Source organism: Callorhinus ursinus, unplaced genomic scaffold, assembly GCF_003265705.2.
Source record: "Callorhinus ursinus isolate GAN/ISIS: 27379988/994484 unplaced genomic scaffold, GSC_fseal_2.0 scaffold6, whole genome shotgun sequence".
Classification (NCBI taxonomy): Eukaryota; Metazoa; Chordata; class Mammalia; order Carnivora; family Otariidae; genus Callorhinus; species Callorhinus ursinus.
This window is the reverse complement of record NW_027397068.1, coordinates 58,569,372-58,588,067: the sequence shown is the minus strand read 5'-3', so window position 1 is coordinate 58,588,067 and position 18,696 is coordinate 58,569,372. Positions and strand designations below refer to the sequence as shown.

Below are 18,696 nucleotides of genomic sequence, written 5' to 3'. Positions count from 1 at the left end.
GCACAAGCAGGGGGAGGGGCAGCGGGAGAGGGAGAAGCAGACTCCCCACTAAGCAGGGACCCCCCCCAAGGACATGGGGCTCAATCCCAGGACCCTAAGATCATGACCTGAGCCAAAGGCAGGCGCTTAACTGACTGAGCCACCCAGGGCACCCTGACACTCCTGATTTTCCTCCTACCCACCTAGGCATTTCCTCTTAATCTCCATTGCAAGATATTTCTTGTTTACTCCTTTATTTATTATTATTATTATTATTTAAACTTTTTCTTTTGAAATAATTATAGAGTCATAGAAGTTGCAAAAAAAAAAGTATATAGGGAAGGCTCATGTACCCTTCACCCAGCTTTCCTCCATGGTAACATCTTATGCAACTGTCATGCAATAATCAAAACCAGAAGAATGACATTGATGCAGTCTGTAGAGCTTATTGAGATTTAATCAGCTTGCTATGCACACATGTGTGTAGTTCTGTGCAATTTTATCACATGTTTTGTTTTGCAGAACCACCACCAGATCTGCTCAGTCACCACAAGGCTCCTTCATGCTACCTTTTATAGCCACCATTCACTCTCAAGCCCTTAAGCCCTCTCAGGCACTAATCCGTTCTTTGTAGCTGTAATTTTGCATTCAGGAATGTTATGTACGTGAATATGGAACCTTTTGGGAGTTGGTTTTTTTCATGATTTCCTTGAGGTCCATCCAAATGTCGAGTGAATCAGTAGTCTATTCCTTTTGTTGCTGTGTAGTATTCTATGGGATGGACATACCACAGTTCAACTATTCATCCTTTGAAGGACATTTGGATCATTTCCAGTTTTTGCCTATTACGAATAAAATGCCTGTGAACATTTATGTCTGTATATGAATTTATGTGCTGTATGACCATAAGCTTTCGGTTCCTTGGGAGAATGCCAGAGAGTGCAATTGCTGGGTTATATGTTAACTGCATGTCTTGCTTTTTAAGAAACTGCCGAACTAGTTTCCAGAATGGCTGTACCATTTTACAGTCCTACCAGCAGTGTATAAGTGATCTTGTTTTTCTTCCACCTCACCAGCATTTGGTGTTTTAACTTTTTATTTTAGCCATTCTGATGGTGTTTAGTGATAACTCATTGTGGTTATAGTTTGCATTTCCCTAATGGCTAATGATATGAACATCTTTACATGTACTTATTTGCCATCTATATGCCCTCTTTGGTGAAGTGTCTGTTAATATCTTTTGCCCATTTTCTAGTGGGATTGTTTTTGGTTTTTTTGCTGTTGAACTTTGAGAGTTCTTTATATAGTCTTGATAGTAGACCATTGTTGGATATGCAGTTTGCAAATATTTTCTTCCAGTTTTAGCTTGTCTTTTCTTCTTCTTAACAGTGTATTAGTTTCCTATGGCATCTGTAACAAATTACTACAAACTCGGTGGCTTAAAACAACACAAGTTTATTCTCTTACAGCTCTGGATGCCGGGTGATTGAAATTCATTTCATCAGGCAAAAGCCAATGTGTCAGCAGGCCCTGGGTACACTCTGAAGGTTCTGGAGGAGAATATGTTTCCTCACCATTTCCAGCTTCTGGAGCATTCTTTGCTTGACTCATGGCTCCTTCCTCCGTCTTCAAAGCCAACAGTGTAACGTCTTCAGATCTCTTACTCTGCCTCTCTTATTAGGACACCTGTGATTGCATTTAGGGCCACCTGAATAATCCAGGATAATTTCCCTATCTCAAGATCTTCAACAAATATTTGTTGGATGAGTAAATGCTTTCTCTCTTGTGTGTACTCGGGGTTCTGTGTACTCCCAGTCTTATTTTAAATAACATTTTTCGTGTGCTGATTGCCTTAACTGCGTGGGTACTCCCATCGCCATCCTCCCTGGCTGTCAGTCCTCCTGGCTTTCCTTGCTTTAGTAGCCAGTGGCGCATTTGTACATTTATTTGTATATATTCACCAAACCTTGGAACTCTTCAGACTTTCAGACTTTGCATAACCTGACATGCTTTAACCATTGTTACAGTACTGGACAGAACTAGCCTGTGGGTGGTTCATGCCCTGGGGGGAAGAATGCAGTCTTACTGCTTCAGCTACCCTCTCCCTACATCTGTGCAGGCCCTAGCTCTGTCCTACCACCCTGGAGGAAGAAGAAGAGATACAGCCTGTTACCACTATGCTATGTGCCTCTCCTTTCACCTTTATTGGCCCAAGGACAATCTAAGTGTCAGTTGAGCATGGTTGAAGTGGCTAAGCAACCCATGTTAGCATGATGATAGGAAGTTATTGCTACTCTAAATAAAGTATAGCCAGGAATAGGGGCTAGTGCAAGAGGTAGAACATGCGGTCCTAAGCAATGTCTTCAACTTCACACTGTATATGCCTTATGCTGTGTGTGAATACCTACACTTAATTGGTAATCTAGTCTTCCAAAGTGTCTTCAGGCCTGCCAAAATAAGAAATGCTATGCCTAAAAAAAAAAAAAAAAAGGAAAAAAAAAGAAATGCTATGCCTTTCTAAAAACAGCCATACTTGGGTTTTCTTGACTGCAGTGAGATGGAATTGTTTATACACTAGTTCAAGGGTTGTGTTCTTTGTTTGTTCTCTCTCAGCAACAGGATCAGGGAGTATGCAGATATAACCTGCTTGCTTTTGCTCTCTGCCCAAAGAAGTATTCTTTAACTGTCTTGGGCCGGGACTTATCTGGTTCAGTCAGTGACAGAGCTAGAATAAAAATGGACAGCCTCTGATGGGGGGGACTTTGCAAATATAACCAGTGGTTTGCCCTTTTCCAGGATGGTGGTGGTAGAAATATTCTTAAGCTTGTTTTTCTAATTTATATTTTTCCATGGAGGTGTACTTGACGTACAATGAAATGCACAGGTCTTATGTATGTTGTCCATTCAATTTCTACTGACGCAAACATCTGTGTAACCCACACCCTTTTCAAGGGTTTTGACCACCCTGGAAAAGTTCCTTTGTCCCTTCCCAATCAGTTTACACATGCCCTTCCAGGAAGAAATTGCTATCATTGTATTTAGTTTTGTCTGTTCTAGTACTAAACCTGAAGGGAGTCATACAGTGTGCATGCTTTTGTGTTTGACTTCTTTTACTCATCATGTCTGAGATTCACCCATATTGTTGTGTGTATCTCTAGCTTGTTCCTTTTCATTGCTGAGTCATATTCCATGGTGTGACTATGCCACAGTTTGCTTATCCATTCTTTTGTTGGTGGATACCTGTGCTGTTTCCAGATTTGGGCTATTGTGAATCAAGCTATTATGAACATTCTTTTACATTTTTTTTTTTTTGTGGACATATATTCCCTTCTCTTAAATAAATACTTAGGATTAAAATTTGTTCATAGGCTATGTGTATGTTTACTTTTTAAGGAAATTTCCAAAGTGTTCTCCAAAGTGGTTGTGCCATTTAAACATAGAGTGCTCCAAAGCTTTTCTTGTGTCAAAGAAGAAATAGCACAGAGAGACATCCAGTCTGGTTACCTTTATGCTGTTGGACCTCTAGAGGGTATCTTCTATAATATTTAGTGAAATAAAAAAACTAAGCAAGTAGAATTTCAACAAGGAAAAGACTTCAATAAAGTATTTATACATGTTATTTATTCTTTTCCTTTGCAAATATGTATGTGATCTCTGAAAAGTTGCACAGACCCTGCCACCATAAGAACAAAAGTCAGTAACAGCCTTTTGCTCACTTCTGCTTCCAATGAGAAGAAAAAATCAGGGGCTCAGAACCTGTGCAGGGGGTTGTTCCTGAGTCTCTCCCTTAATATGGATACAACAGAGAACAAAGGCACTAAATACTGAACTATATTTGAGGGAAGGGAAAGCTCAGCTGTATTTCTTTGTTCTGGGGTTTATATATGTGTGCTTATGCTGGTTTATTTCTTTCCTATAATCTTTTCAAGTATTGAACATTACATCTTAAATTTTCTACTTTGTCTTTTAGGCCAAGGAAGCCCTAGAAAGTACTGAAGTTCCTGTTGGCTGCCTTATGGTCTACAACAATGAAGTTGTGGGGAAGGGACGAAATGAAGTTAATCAAACCAAAAACGTATGTTGATTGAATAGTTTAATTGCAAACATACAGCAGTAAAGGTAGGAGTGAACTGAATTTTATCACAGTTGGCAAGAAGATGGGTCTGTGTCAAGACCTGTAGGTATAATGGAAGGGTAGTTTCCCTTAACATTTCTTTTTATGAGTGCCTTCCTCTCTGATTATAAAAGTGATCCATGTTGGTTTTTTAAAATTTGGAAAATTCAGAAAAATTTAATGAAGCAATACAATCTTTGGGGCTAATTTTCTATTTCATGGAGTTTTACTTTAGCATTTGAGTGAAACTCAAGAAGGGATTTTATTACATTGGAGTGTCAGTACTGAAGATATGAATCTAATCTCCATCTTAAGCAAATCTAATATAGGAAAATTCCACTTTACAAAACACATCAGTTTAATTCATATCACATTCTTTAGTACCTTTAAATAATGTTTTCCTCCTGGTAAAGTAAAAAATCACCTTCAGTTTATATCTTTGTAGGTATTAAAGGATTGTATAAAGGAAGCTGTTCATGTATTAGATAATTCAATGGAATAAAGTCTCTACCACCTACTGTCTCTGTACCTACATGTGGTATTACACTTTATTATTTTTTATTTTTTTAAATTTTTATTTATTTTTTTAGAGAGGGAAAGAGAGCACGCGTGCATGAGTATAGCGGGGAGAGGGAGAGAGAGAATCTTAAGCAGGCTGCACACCCAATGCTCAATCTTATGAACCCGAGATCATGACCTGAGCTGAAATCAAGAGCTGGATGCTTAACCAACTAAGCCACCCCGGAGCCCTGGTATTACACATTAATAGTTTGTGTGCCTTTATATTATTGTGGTTAGGTTGAAAAGTTCATGAATTAAGGCAACACTTCTTGGTATCACAACAGTGTGTCATGGTAAGTGTAAATGAAATATCCAGTTTTATGATTATCAGAAGTACTAGGTGGACTCAGAGCTTAGAACCACAACACCACTCACACAGACTGATCTTATCGTTTGATCGTGGGAACCAGAGAACAAGCTGGTGCTGGTATCAGTGCTATGGGGCATTTAATGTTTATCCATCACATCTATCAAAGAGAAAACACATGGAAAGTAGGAACCCAGATTCACAAAGCAATTATTATTTGGATATCAAAACATTTGTGAGCTAAGTAATAAAGATAATGTAGCAATTTGTGAATATATAGATACTTGTCAGGGAGTAGAATTCTGTATTTTAAATAATTGCTCTATCTCCCTATTTTGTGTGTTCTGTGGTTTGGTATGATATCTTTAATATCAGAACTTTAAATGCCCTGATGTCATCCATCTAACCCCCCAATGACCTGGGTTTCTTCTGTATCTTGAAATTAACCTGCCTTTTTATTTTGGTTTGTGTATCCTATAGAAGATTACCCTATCAAACACTATAGAAAGACTCTTGACCCCAAATGAGGAAACCTGAGTCCTACTTTTGGTTCTCAACTACCACCACCCTCATCACTACCATCACCTCTCCCACTGTGTATTTTTAACATGTCCTAAATTGGCTTGTGGTTCTTCAGCACTAAAAGAGAGGTTGAAGGGCGCCAGGGTGGCTCAGTCAGTTAAGCAGCCAACTCTTGAGGGCCAGGTCATGATTCCAGGGTCCTGGGATCGAGCCCACATCTGGCTCCATGCTCAGCAGGGAGTCTGCTCTCTCTCCATCTGCCCCACACCCCCCGCTCTCCCTCTCTCCTCTCAAATAAATAAATAAGTCTTTAAAAAAAACTCCAAAAACCAAAAAGCGCTTTCTTTACTTGTTTCCAGGACACCACACCACTCTGGATTTTCTAAAAAAGAGAGGTTGATTGCAGGGATTCAGTTCAACAGTTACTTACTTACTGAGCATTCTGGGGAGATCCAACTCTGAATCTGATTGTTAAAAAACCCCTGAATTGGGGAAACTTTTTTTTAAGCTTCCCAGTTAGTTCTGGTATGCAGGCAGGTTTGGGAACCTGTTCTCTAAAGTACCTTACAGCTCTGAGATCATAATTCTGGACCAGCATTGCTTCCACCTGCCTCTAGCTTCCATGGCACCTCGGGCCACTGCACCAGCATCTCTCACACCCTGCTCTATGTCACAGGTTAATGAGTGCCTTTCTGTTTGCCACAACCAGATTTTATACTTGCTGAGGACAGACTTTGTAATCTCACATAGGATTTAGCACAGTGGCTTGTACATAGCAATCAGCATAAGCTTATTGATAAATGTGATTATCGTGAATACCATTAATAATTGCATAGCAGAGCACATAGATAGCACACAGCACACGCTTCTTGTAATTCAGTGTTTTATGAGGTGTAGATGCCAGTGAACCCTGTTTTACATATGGGGGAGCCAAGGCTTAGAGAAGTTATGTAACTTGCCTAAGGCCACAGAATTAGTGATTTCACAGTCAGGATTCAGACTTAAGAATGGTTATTTGCAAATGCTGTGTGATTTCTCCTATATTCTACACCACCCATGAGGTATCTGAGACTGATACCAAATGTCTGCTTTTCTCTAGAGTCTGCCAGAATATAAAATCTCATCCCAAAGAAAATGTAAGTGATGACATTCCACTAACTAAATACAGACTTGCTTAGAGTGAAGTGAGGGACAGCCTTGAAAACATCTGAAAATGGAGCACATGCTTATGAAGACTTCAGGCTTCCCCTCGAAATTCACAAACCCTAGACTCTTTTTTTTTTTTATTTAAACCCCCGAGACTTATATTCTCTATGGCATTTTAATTGAAAGAGCATCCCTTGAGGTTCTGAGGTGCTTAACTAAAAATATAGCATAATTCTCGCGGCATCTCCTATTAGGTGTCTTTTGTTGGTCAGGTTATGGGACCTGAACTGGGAAATACATTGCCAAGTGCTTAGAGCATTCCAAAACCTTTATGCATTAAAATGTTGGCAGAAACATTAGGCCCATTTTTTTGGTATTTATTTTCGAGTGTTTGCACAATACAATTACATGTTGATGCAAGCACCTCTCTCCTTTCAGGCTACTCGACATGCAGAAATGGTGGCCATCGATCAGGCCCTAGATTGGTGTCATCGAAGTGGCAAGAGTCCTTCTGAAGTATTTGAACACACTGTGCTGTATGTCACAGTGGAGCCCTGTATTATGTGTGCAGCTGCTCTCCGCCTGATGAGTATCCTTTGACTTCGTGAGTTAATGTTGTGTGCTCTTCCTATAACCTTGAAAATGGCCAGACACATAACCTGCTTTCTAATATGTGAAAACAGATTTATGAAACAAGTTATAAAATATTGTACCCCTTGGCCAAAAAATTTTTAGGAAGGATTTTTAATCATATGATTTCTTCATTTTATATCAATAGATGTAAAACTATTAACCAAATAAAACTAGAGAAAGAAAAACTAAGAGCTAACAAACTTATGTAAGGATAAGTCACAAATTAAAGTAGATTATAAAACTGTACAGAGAAAAGGTCTGGAGAATATGCACCTTTGAATAATAGATTACAGGTGATTTAAAATTTTTCTTTCTCTTTACGTTTTTGTTTATTTTTGCCGTGAATACCTATTACAATGTATGAAAAATTTTAAGTCCAAAGTAAATATAAGGTAAAAAACAAGTCACTGATGATGTTATAATTGTAAATAAATGGGAAATTGAGAAAGTTACAGCTCTTTGAATTGTGTCTTTCATAGAGTAAGCGACACAAATACAGAGTGTTAGCAAGTTTGTCTCTAAGATCTTTAAAAAATTACTCGCTTGTTCAAAAACTCAATTTCATACTTGCACATTTTTTATGTACTTATTTTGCTATGTGTGAAAAATTTTATCACTTTAAAAATAACAGAGGGTTTTGAGTATAACATGTATAGTCTCTACTTTGTAAAGGGGGGAGTTCTGGTTAACTTAGAACTCTATCCCCTTCCTGCCTTAGAGGGTGGCTCAGCTTTAGTTTGTTTTATATTGGGGCATGGGTTATATTTTATTTGGCAAAAGATTAGGGGACAATCCTGTTTTTAAAAGGTGAAAATCCCTGGATTAAATTCCTACTTCCTTTCTAGCTCCAATTCTCTAAGGACTCAAAGAAAGTGAGTTAGGAAAGACAAGAGAGAGCACCAAACTATAAACATTTAGCAACTGTGTATTCGGTTTTCATTATTTGCAATTGTGAGATATTCATCTCTAAATCCTTTAAACCTCTTCTTTTGTGTGACTGGATTGTGTGATTTTTAAGACTAAGCCTAAGCTTAACTGTTTTTAAAAGTAGCCTGAGCTTGTCTGTCCAGGATGGCCTGGTTTTGTCACTGTACGCACTTGAGCTGCACACTCTCTTCAGGACCTTAATTCTTTCTCATAAATCCCACTGGTTGTGTATGGCTGTCAGAATGAACGGTTTGGCGGCTGTGGCTCCGTTCTAAATATCGCTTCTGCTGATTTACCGAATACTGGGAGACCATTTCAGGTAACGTGACCCGTTTATGCTTTTTCTTGCTAATTACTTTGCTCTCTTCGTGGGCTTGGGAATAGTTCACGTGTGGTCAGTATACCAAAAAGCCATGCTGGGACCAGGCCAACTCTGGGACCTCCTGTCAAGTTCATTTATGCCTCAGTAGAAGACAGGTATCATTTCCAGGCGAGTGCTTGGCTCTCTTAATGAGCAGAATCTCTCCAGAAGGAGAGTCCCTGGCCTTCCCAGGGATCTCCCGACAGTCTTCACTGATGCACTCAGGTATGTTGGAGACGCTGTCACTGTTGTCATTCTCACTCAGTGAGTGTCCCCAGCTCCCTGCTGCACTGTAGATGCTGTTTATGGTGCATACACAATATTTTCGCACAAAGCCAATTGTTTTGCTTTATTGCTATGTACTATTTTTTTTTTTACTTTTTTTTAAGATTTTATTTTTATTTATGAGAGAGACAGAGAGCATGGGGGGAGGAGCAGAGGGAGAGGGACAAGCAGACTCCACACTGAGCGTAGAGCTCGATGTGGGGCTTGATCTCAGGACGCTGAGATCATGACCTGAGCCGAAACCAAGAGCCAGATGCTTAACTGACTGAGCCACCTAGGCATCCCTGTTCTATGTACTATTTTTGGTGTCTAGCAATTAATACCTGTATTTTCATTATTTTTCCCCCTGCCTTTTCAATATTGAAATTTCCCCCAGACTCAAGAATCCACATTACTTTCATCTTCTCTTAAAAATCCTACTTTCCCGGGATGCCTGGGTGGCTCAGTCGTTAAGTGTCTGCCTTCAGCTGAGGTCATGATCCCAGAGTCCTGGGATCAAGCCCCACGTCTGGCTCCTTGCTCAGCGGGAAGCCTGCTTCTCCCTCTCCCACTCCCCCTGCTTGTGTTCCCTCTCTCACTCTCTCTCTCTCTGTCAAAAAAATAAGATAAAATCTTTAAAAAAAAAAAATCCTACCACCTGTTCCCAAGTTTTTATGTTTAAGGCTATGAGCATTAGGAATTGATATTTCAGAGTTTGGCCTGTAGACACATAGCATTTTTCACAAACTGGTTTGATTGTTTTTTCTAAGGTTAATCCTGAAATATTATGCTTTAAAAAGAAAAGTATTTAATAAATGCTGGACATGGTGGGCAGTTAACTTCAAAGACCTCAGATATTCTTAGGAGAATACTGAGTACCTATGAAGGGCTAAATTTGGCTGAATTCCACTGAGAACAAGTTTTGGAAAACATTCTATTTTGAGTTTTCTCAGCCGAACATTAGCTTTCCTAACAACTTCTGTACATTTGAGAATAGATGACTTTTAACATCACATCAGAAAATAAATTGTAATAAAACGATGGAGAATCAACAGTACAGCCAGCTTGAGCATTAAAAAAAAATGTGCAAAGTGATTTGATTTTTCCAGTCACTTATATCGGTTGCTCAAATTTTGCTTACATATCTCTTTGCAAGCAAATTGCTGACTCTGTACTTTGTTTATGAGAAAGAGCTAAAGAATTTCTAAAGAATTTCTCAAAGCTTCTGGGCAGAACAAAGATGTGCCCTTGGATGTCAGACATGGGTAGAAAATTTCTCTTCAACATGAGTGACATTGGGTGCATACACAGTCCCCTCCTACATATTTCTGCACAGGGTGAACTGAAGAATAAGCTTGTTTGTAGTGTGTGTACCTGGCCAAATTGGCTCCAGGGAAATGAATGACCATTGTTTGAAGCCATATCTCCAGGTTGGATGCCAAATTATGTTTTTTTTTGTTTTTGTTTTGTTTTTTTAAAGTGTTTGAGATTCTAAAGAAAACATTGATACCTTAGGTCTCTGGACCCTGTGTTTTCTTCCTTTATTGGGCTGGGTTGGGTGGGAGAGTCTGTGGGAGGTGGGATGCTGTTTTTATATTGCTGAAGCATAGAATTATTTAATGCTGTATTATAAGCAGCATTAAGCTCATAGAGGATACCTACAGAATTATTCTTTTCAAAGAAGATGGTGATTACCTTATAATACATACCTGGTCCGTTTTTAAAAGTTTAATAAGAATGTGTGCTTTTTATTAAAGCCACAGATTTGTAGCTATAATGGATAATTGAAAGTATTGGTATCATAGAGTGATGCAGTTTCTTTCCCCATCTATAACTCAGTGGGTCTCATCCCGGACTGCATATTACAGAGCTCTTACATGTGGCTATGGGAGGTCCCCACCCCAGACCAAGTGGATAAGAAGGTGAAAGGGTAGAGGAGAATATTAGTATTTGTTTTTTTCTTTTTTAGTTTTGTTTTTCACAAACCCTTGTGTCCTGGGCTGACTTTCAATAGATCTCAGGGAGGGAGCTGCTTTGCTACATGGGAAACCCTTTACCCAGAAGCAGGTTTTCCATGAACGTTCACTGGTGATGGGCGAGGGGACAGGCCCCTTTTATGGCTTTGCCCTGTTTCCCAGGAGGAGGGGCTCACCACGCTAGACCCTGTATGAACGGGACTGTGGGGGTGGGGGGGTCGTGTAGGCAGCCTTGGGCTGGGACGGCAGGGGGACCGGCTATCGGAGGGCAACCGAGGATCCATGTCACTATCTTATCTTCCACCTGGGTGGGATTCTGACTTAGAGGCCTTCAGTCATAATCCCACAGAGTTCCCAGGTGATTCCACTGAGCAGCCAAGGTGGGGGACCTCTGGTCTAACTTCATAGGAGAGGAGAGTGTCTTGTGCTAGTTAGTGTTCATGAGAGCATGAGGAGAGGCGGGTGCTCTGAGGAACATGAACACTTAATGTGGCATGAGGAGAAGGGGACTGACCCACCATGGTTAGAGTGATCTGAGAAGGTTGTAAGAACTGAGAAGCCAAGGGAGGAGAGAGGGCTAAGAAGAATCGAGAATGGTCAATGGTCTCCACAACTGCAGAGAATTGAGGAGGCTGGAAAGGGAACCAGTGTTTTGGTCAGTAGGGGCCCTTGGGATATCTGAAGCACAAGCCAGTGAGGATGAGGTTGAGGAGGAAATGAGAGTCACACAAGCAACAGCCAGGAGTCTGGAATGTTCTCAGGGACCAGCAGAGTAGCAGCTTGCCTGAGGGGCAGGGTGGAAGGAAGGTTATTGGGATTTTTTTAACCCCCCAGCTTTACTGAGATATAATTGACATATAAAATTGTGTAAGTTTAAGGTATACAATGTGATGATTTGATAGATGTTTAGATTATGAACTGTTTACCACAATAAAGTTAGTTGACACACCATTCACCTCACATAATTACCATTTTGTTGTTGTTATGGTGAGAACATTTAAACTCTACTCTCTTAACAGTTTTCAAGTACACAATATAGTATTGTTAACTACAGTCACCTTGCTGTACCTTAGATCCTCAGAACTGACCTTATAACTGAAAGTTTGTACCCTTGGATCAGCGGTCTATTCATTCCCCCCAACCCCCCACCCCTCCACCCCTGCCAACTACCATTCTACTCTCTGCTTCTAACAAACTGAGGGTTCTAGAGGGGAGGGGGGGTGAGGGGATGGGTTAGCCCGGTGATGGGTATTAAGGAGGGCACATATTGAATGGAGCACTGGGTGTTATACGTAAACAATAAATCATGGAACACTACATCAAAAACTAATGATGTAATGTGTGGTGATTAACATAATAAAATAAAATTTAAAAAAAGAAAAGAAAATGTTATATATATATATATTTCATTATATATATGCAATAGAATATTCAGCCATAAAAAGAAGGAAATTCTGCCATTTGGGACAATGTAGATGGACCTTGAGGGCACTATGCCAAGTGAAATAAGTCATAGATAGACAAATACTGCATCATCTCACGTACATGTGCAATCTAAAAACATCGAACTCCGAAAGGTTATTTCTTTTAATGGGGAAGATTTATGCAGGCTTTATAGGCCCAGGTAAGAGCTGACTGAAGGCACAAGAGAAAGGGAGGTTCTTTCTGAGCAGTAGACCACACTGACCAGGCCCTTGTGCTGGTGCTCATTACCTGCTTCCCCTCCTGTGGCTGCTTCCGGATGTTCCTCCTTGGAATCACTGTCCATTTTATCATTTCATGCACCTTAGAAGGATGCTGTGTATCAAGTCCAAATTCCTATGACACGCCTTCAAAGCCCTGTATATTTTGACCTCATTTTATCTAATTCTTTCTCTATAGGCCCCCCAACCCCCCATTAGTTGGTTTCCTCACATAGCCCAAGCTTATTCTTACTCTTTCCCTGAAATGCTTTGCTCAGTGTCTTTAAATATTTGCTTTTTTCTTAATTTTTAATTTTAATTTATTTATTCTAGAGAGCGCATGTGCGCTTGCATGCGAGTTGGGGGGTGGAGCAGAGGGTTAGAGAGAGAGAGAGAGAGACTCTTAAGCAGACTCAATGTCCAGTGGGAGCCTGTCTCAGGGCTCGATCTCATGACCCTGAGATCATGACCTGTGCCTAAATCAAGAGTTGGACACTTAACCGACTGAGCCACTAGACACCTCAAATATTTGCTATCTTCAAGGCAAGTTCAAGTTTCATCTTCATTTGATATTTTATGTAATTCCATTCATTACCGTTATCATAGTTTCTTTTTTTTTTTTTAAAGATTTTTTATTTTTTTACTTGAGAGAGAGAAAGAGAGAGAGCACGAGAGGGAAGAGGGTCAGAGGGAGAAGCAGACTCCCTGCTGAGCAGGGAGCCCAATGTGGGACTCGATCCCGGGACTCCAGGATCATGACCTGAGCCGAAGGCAGTCGCTTAACCAACTGAGCCACCCAGGCGCCCCCGTTATCATAGTTTCTTATTCTTTCACGTATCGATCTCTTCTCTCTAGTTAGATACCAAAGATAGATCAAACTGAACACTTTTTTTTTAAGATTTATTTATTTACTTGAGAGAGAGAGAGAGAGCACAAGTGGGAGGGGCAGAGGGAGAGAGAATCTCAAGCCGACTCCTCGCTAAGCACGGAGCCCCACATGGGGCCCAACCTCATGACCCCAAGATGGGCCCCTAGTAAATAACAGTAGATAAAAATAGCTCATGGTTAACAAACACTTACGATGTGCCGGGTATGTAATAGGTGTTATTTTTGCAATCTTATTTAATCTTCATGAAATCCTTCTGAGGTAAGTGCTATAATTATACCTACATTTTACACATGAGGAAGCTGAGGCAGAGAGTTTGTCGTACTGCAGATCACATAGCTAGTAACTTCAATAGTACTTGAGAAATAATAGTTGATTGGAGTGATGGTGAGTCCATACGTCTATTCTTTTGGTAATGTATTTCCTTACCCGCATTACTGCTGTCCCCAAAGTGTATTAACGTTATCTGAAATAAGTTTATGTAATTCTGTGTACATTGCTGTGTTTATGGGATATAGGCCACATTTTCATAGGCTGATATTCATTCTCAGTTTTCTCATTTCATCAGTGCATTCCTGGATATCGGGCCGAGGAAGCGGTGGAAATGTTAAAGACCTTCTACAAACAGGAAAATCCAAATGGTCAGTTTTCCCCTGCTGTACATAATGTAACCTCACTTAAGACAAATCAGCGTGAAGAGACTCGACAAGGGCCTACCTCTTTCATTTTCTCTTTTCTATTCTTTTCACAGCACCCAAATCAAAAGTTCGGAAAAAGGAATATCAGAAACCTTGAACTTGTTCTGATGGAAGGCTGATGCCCCTCGATGACATTTTTGGACTGAAAGCTGTTGACATCATTGAATCATGTTTACATATGTCCTTAACTCCTGGGGAAATCATCTCTTACTATTTGCTCTGTTGAGGGAACAAATTAGCACTTTTTAAAAGTCTCGCAATTATAAACAATGATTAGCTTTTCCATAAGCTTAACCGTAAGAAGTTCCATAAGAATGGGGGGAAAAAAAGAAGATTGAGGTTTTAGAAATTAGTAAGCAGCACGTAACCTTCTTGCCAAAATCACTGTGCCTAGGCCAGGAAAGTGCTGTTTCAGCGAATGTGCATCCAGACCCAGTTAGCTGGCGTGTGGCCAGACTGGAGTGCGCCACACCGTGGACACCTGCTTTAGGCCTGGCTTTTCAGAATCGGATCCTTTATTCTTTGTAGCCACTCTATTCTCCCAGGGCTCGAGGGCCCGTGACTTCCTTGGAATTGGTATAGGAGTTATGAACACCTAGACTATGAATGCGTGCTCCTCAGAACAGGTTTTTGTTTGTTTGGTTTTTTTTTTTTTTTTTTGCTTTTATAAAGCAGTTAGAGAAAATGCATACTTTTAAAACAAGTACTTGAGCATTGTTTTTAAATCATAGCATATCGCTATAATAAAACCATACTTATGCCTTCTTTGAAGATGAAGATGAATATTTTCTTAAAAGATAAAAGAAGCATAAATGAGACAATTCCTTCTTATTGAGCAGCTATACTATGCCCGGCTCCATTTGTTCATCGAATCCGTGAACAAAACATGGTGCTGCTATTCTAGCAGGGGGAGACAGATAATACGCCTTATAGATTATATAGTATTTTAGAAGATGTTAAGAATTATGGCAAAAAGAAAAAGAACAGGGTAAAGGGGATGGATGTGGCATTTGGGGTTGGGACTGCCAGTGTTGCACAATTAAATACAATGGTTCATTTAATCTGAAATCAAGTTGTCATTTATTTTTATAAAAGTCTAGATTTAGAATTAAAATCTAAAATTTAAAAATGTGCACGCAACCTTGGAAAGGGTCTCTGCAGCAGGAAGTCCCAGATACTCAGCTTTCTGACTGCAGCAGGACGTGAGAGAACAGCCTTGCAGAGCCACACTGGGGTTCGCTGCATCTGCCCAGAAGGGGGCCTCGCCGTTCCACCAGAAGCCCAGCTCCGGGCCCCTGTGGCATTTCTTCAGTGGATTCATTTCCTTGATGCAAAGCATCTGTATTTGTTGTTTCTGCCATTTGAGCGATGTCTGACTTGTTTGTTTTGAATTACATTACAGGCTGGAATGTAATTGTGGTGAAAGTATTTTTATATTGCTGAGAGTAGCAGCTAATCACAGTTACATGCTTCAGAGGACTTAACGATTGCTTGGTTTTGTACGTGTGTGTTCTTAACTGCATTTGAGAAATTTTATGGAGAAGAATATGCATACTTTAAAATCTGTAATAATGTTACATGTAACTTCTTTTCAGTTTTACCTACTTTAAAAAATTACCTCTTCATTAGATGTTGGCGTTTTGACTAGTTTATTCCTTTTTGCAGTTGGTCATAACTCCTTTCTGGCTCCTTACGCTTCTCTGCAAGTTGACCTCAGTGCACTCACTGTCTTCCTATCATCGTTTTCTCCGGCATAATTTGTAGACGGAAGACCTGGATTCTTTCCTCCGCTGCCAGGAAGTACCAGTGAGTCTGGCTAATGCATCTAGGTCAAGTAGGTTCTTGGTAAACATTTGTTAAATAAGATTACTGATTGAAGTTTGGAGAAAAACGAGTAAAAAGGGGGAATAGCTAGGGTAAAATCAAAGCAAACAGTAGTATTTTAGGGTATTTTAACTTATAGGTTGTCAATACGAAAAGTGTCAAGAAAGCAACCAAACGAAACCAGGAAGGAGAGAAAAGACTTGCCGATACACATATGTTCTATCTCTTCTGTGTTTTGGAGAATGGGTACTTCCTAATTCCTAAGCATGGCTGAAAACTTTAATTTTGGTTATGACCTTTTTGATTCTGTCTCCAGTGACTGACTTATAGAAAAGTCTCTCCTGTATTTTTGGTCTTAGGCAGAGTTTCCTCTTCTGCTTTTGGGGAAAAAAATCAGGTCAGACGGCATATGGCAGATTGGAGGTCAGCTCCTCTAGTGCCGATATAGGAGCATCGTGAGGGCATAGGCACGGAGGCTACAGGATTCTGATGGCAGTCTCAAAGCGGTGGGGAGCCGTGGAGGTATGATGAGCTAATCCTGCCTCCTGAGTCCACGTTCTCTAGCTACCCAGACATGGCTTAAAATATTAGGATGCTCCAGTTCAGATTGAATCCAGTTGATTGACACTGATAGTGCCTGCCAAAGAGACAGCTGAGAGACTTGTTTCGTGCATGGGATGATTCTGGAAGTTGTGGGATGTGAAAAGGTTTTAGAATCACGGCCCCGTTTGGGGGAATTAGTAGGAAATGATTGCATGTAAGTTGCTAGAGTATCCATTGTTTGCTGGTCTTTGCCGAGGACTCGGCTGAGAATGGGTGGTGTGTAATGCTTTGGCAGGCTTCAATCACTGATAAAAGATTGTGTTAAAATATCTTTTCACTTTCTTGTTACTTGGCACAAGCATCTCTTCCTGTGTTGCATTTGGAATATTATGGAGGGAAAATAGATAGCCAAGAATGCCAATGTAGGAAAGAACTGTTAATTTTTCTTTTCTTTTAAAGATTTTATTTATTTATTTGAGAGAGAGAGAGAGCACGCACAAGCAGGGGGAGGGGCAGAGGGGGAAGCAGACTTTTTGCTGAGCCTAGAGCCCAACGCAGGGCTCGATCCCGGGACCCTGGGATCATGACCTGAACCAAAGGCAGACGCTTAACGACTGAGCCACTCAGGCGCCCTGGCAAAAACTGTTAATTTTTCTGTAAACTTTCTATTTGCAAATAATTTCAAACTTACAAGTTTAATTTGTTAACAATTTACACCTTTAGCTTTATCATTTGCTCTGTTTATTCTCTCTCTCCCTATCTATCTGTATGTATGTATGAATTTATATAATGGTTCTTCTGAACCATTTGGTAGAAAGTTACGCACCTCACACATCATGGCCCTTTGCCCTGAAATGTTTCTGTATTTCCTAAGCATGGGATATTCTCTTATATAATCACAATACAGTTATTGGCTTCAATATATGTAACATTAGTACAATACTTTTATCTTTTTTAAAATACTTTTATCTAATATACTGTTTGTATTCTAATATTGTCACCCATAATGTCCTTTAGAGAATTTTCCCCACCCGCTCTACAATATTGGAATATTCTAAGGACAGATATCTTATTTAGTTGTCATGCATCTTTAGCTTATTTTATTTTCTTTTTTGAAAGATTTTATTTATTTGAGAGAGAGAGCAAAGCAGGGGGAGAGCCAGAGGGAAAGGGAGAAACAGACTCCCTGCTGAGCAGGGAGCCCCACCCAGGGCTCAATCCCAGGACTCCATCCCAGGACTCTGGGATCATGACCTGAGCCAAAGGCAGAGACTTAACCAGCTGAGCCACCCAGGTGCCCCTCTTTAGCTTACTTTAATCTAGAACATTTCCAGAGCTTCTCTTTGCCTTTTATGATGTTGACATTTTTTGAATCATTCTGACCCCACTCAACTTTTCTCTTTTTTAAAAAATTTTTAAAAGATTTATTTATTTGAGAGAGAGAGAGTGCACGTGAATATGTGCACACAAGCATGGGGAGGGGCAGAGAGAGAGGGGAAGGGAATCCTCAACAGACTCCCGACTGAGCACAGAGCTGGACATGGGGCTCGATCCCAGGACCCTGATATCATGACCTGAGCTGAAATCAAGAGTCCCATGCTTAACTGTCCGAGACCCCCAGGTGCCCAACTTTTCACTTTTTTTAATAATGGTGTTAATAATGATCAGATTCAGATTATGCATTTTAGGTGATGTTATATTCTCAGAATATCAAATCTGAAGGCACCCAAAGGCCATCAATTCCTCACTGGTGATGTTAATTTTGGTCACCCATTTAATTTGGATCACCTGACTATGTAATTCTTGGTTTTCTTTTTTTTCTCCTTTGCAATAAATAAGCAATCTGGGGAGAGAAACTTAAATTTTTAAAGGAAAATGTATTTGACATTAGTGGAAAGGAGGAGGAAAAAATCAGTGATAATAAATTTTAGCACAACTGTTAGGTTATTTGATTGCATTCTTCCTCTTTTATTATGTCTGCCAAAATTTACAAAATTCTTTTTTGTAATAAGAATATTTTAAACAGGGATGTCTTAATAAAAATGAAAAGGAAGCCTCAAATAAGTTCTTTCTCTCCTGATCTCCTCAGCAAAACTAATACTTACATCAATTTAATTATATCTGATAAGAGAGAGTTTTGGAAAAATAGGTCTGAGATGTTTCTGGTATCACAGATGGCCCATAGTGATCCAATAGGACGTATAATCTAGGTAGGTAGTCATTGGCCATAAAAGCGGAGTTCTCTTGGGTTTCCATAGAGACATCTAGACCTA

At 40.0% G+C, this 18,696-nt stretch overlaps 1 protein-coding gene across 2 annotated transcripts in view; it reads left to right on the top strand.

Moving 5' to 3' along the window:
• ADAT2 (adenosine deaminase tRNA specific 2) overlaps window positions 1–18,475 on the top strand; it is a 57,187-nt gene extending 38,712 nt beyond the window's left edge. For both annotated transcript variants that reach the window (XM_073894035.1, XM_025866278.2), the window contains 5 exons: window positions 3,950–4,054; window positions 7,068–7,218; window positions 8,402–8,508; window positions 13,927–13,999; window positions 14,110–18,475. In XM_073894035.1, the coding sequence (XP_073750136.1) occupies window positions 3,950–4,054; window positions 7,068–7,218; window positions 8,402–8,508; window positions 13,927–13,999; window positions 14,110–14,153 (480 nt within the window). In that variant the 3' untranslated portion in view covers window positions 14,154–18,475. The remainder of the gene's footprint in view (window positions 1–3,949; window positions 4,055–7,067; window positions 7,219–8,401; window positions 8,509–13,926; window positions 14,000–14,109) is intronic.
• The last annotated feature ends 221 nt before the right edge of the window (window positions 18,476–18,696 follow it).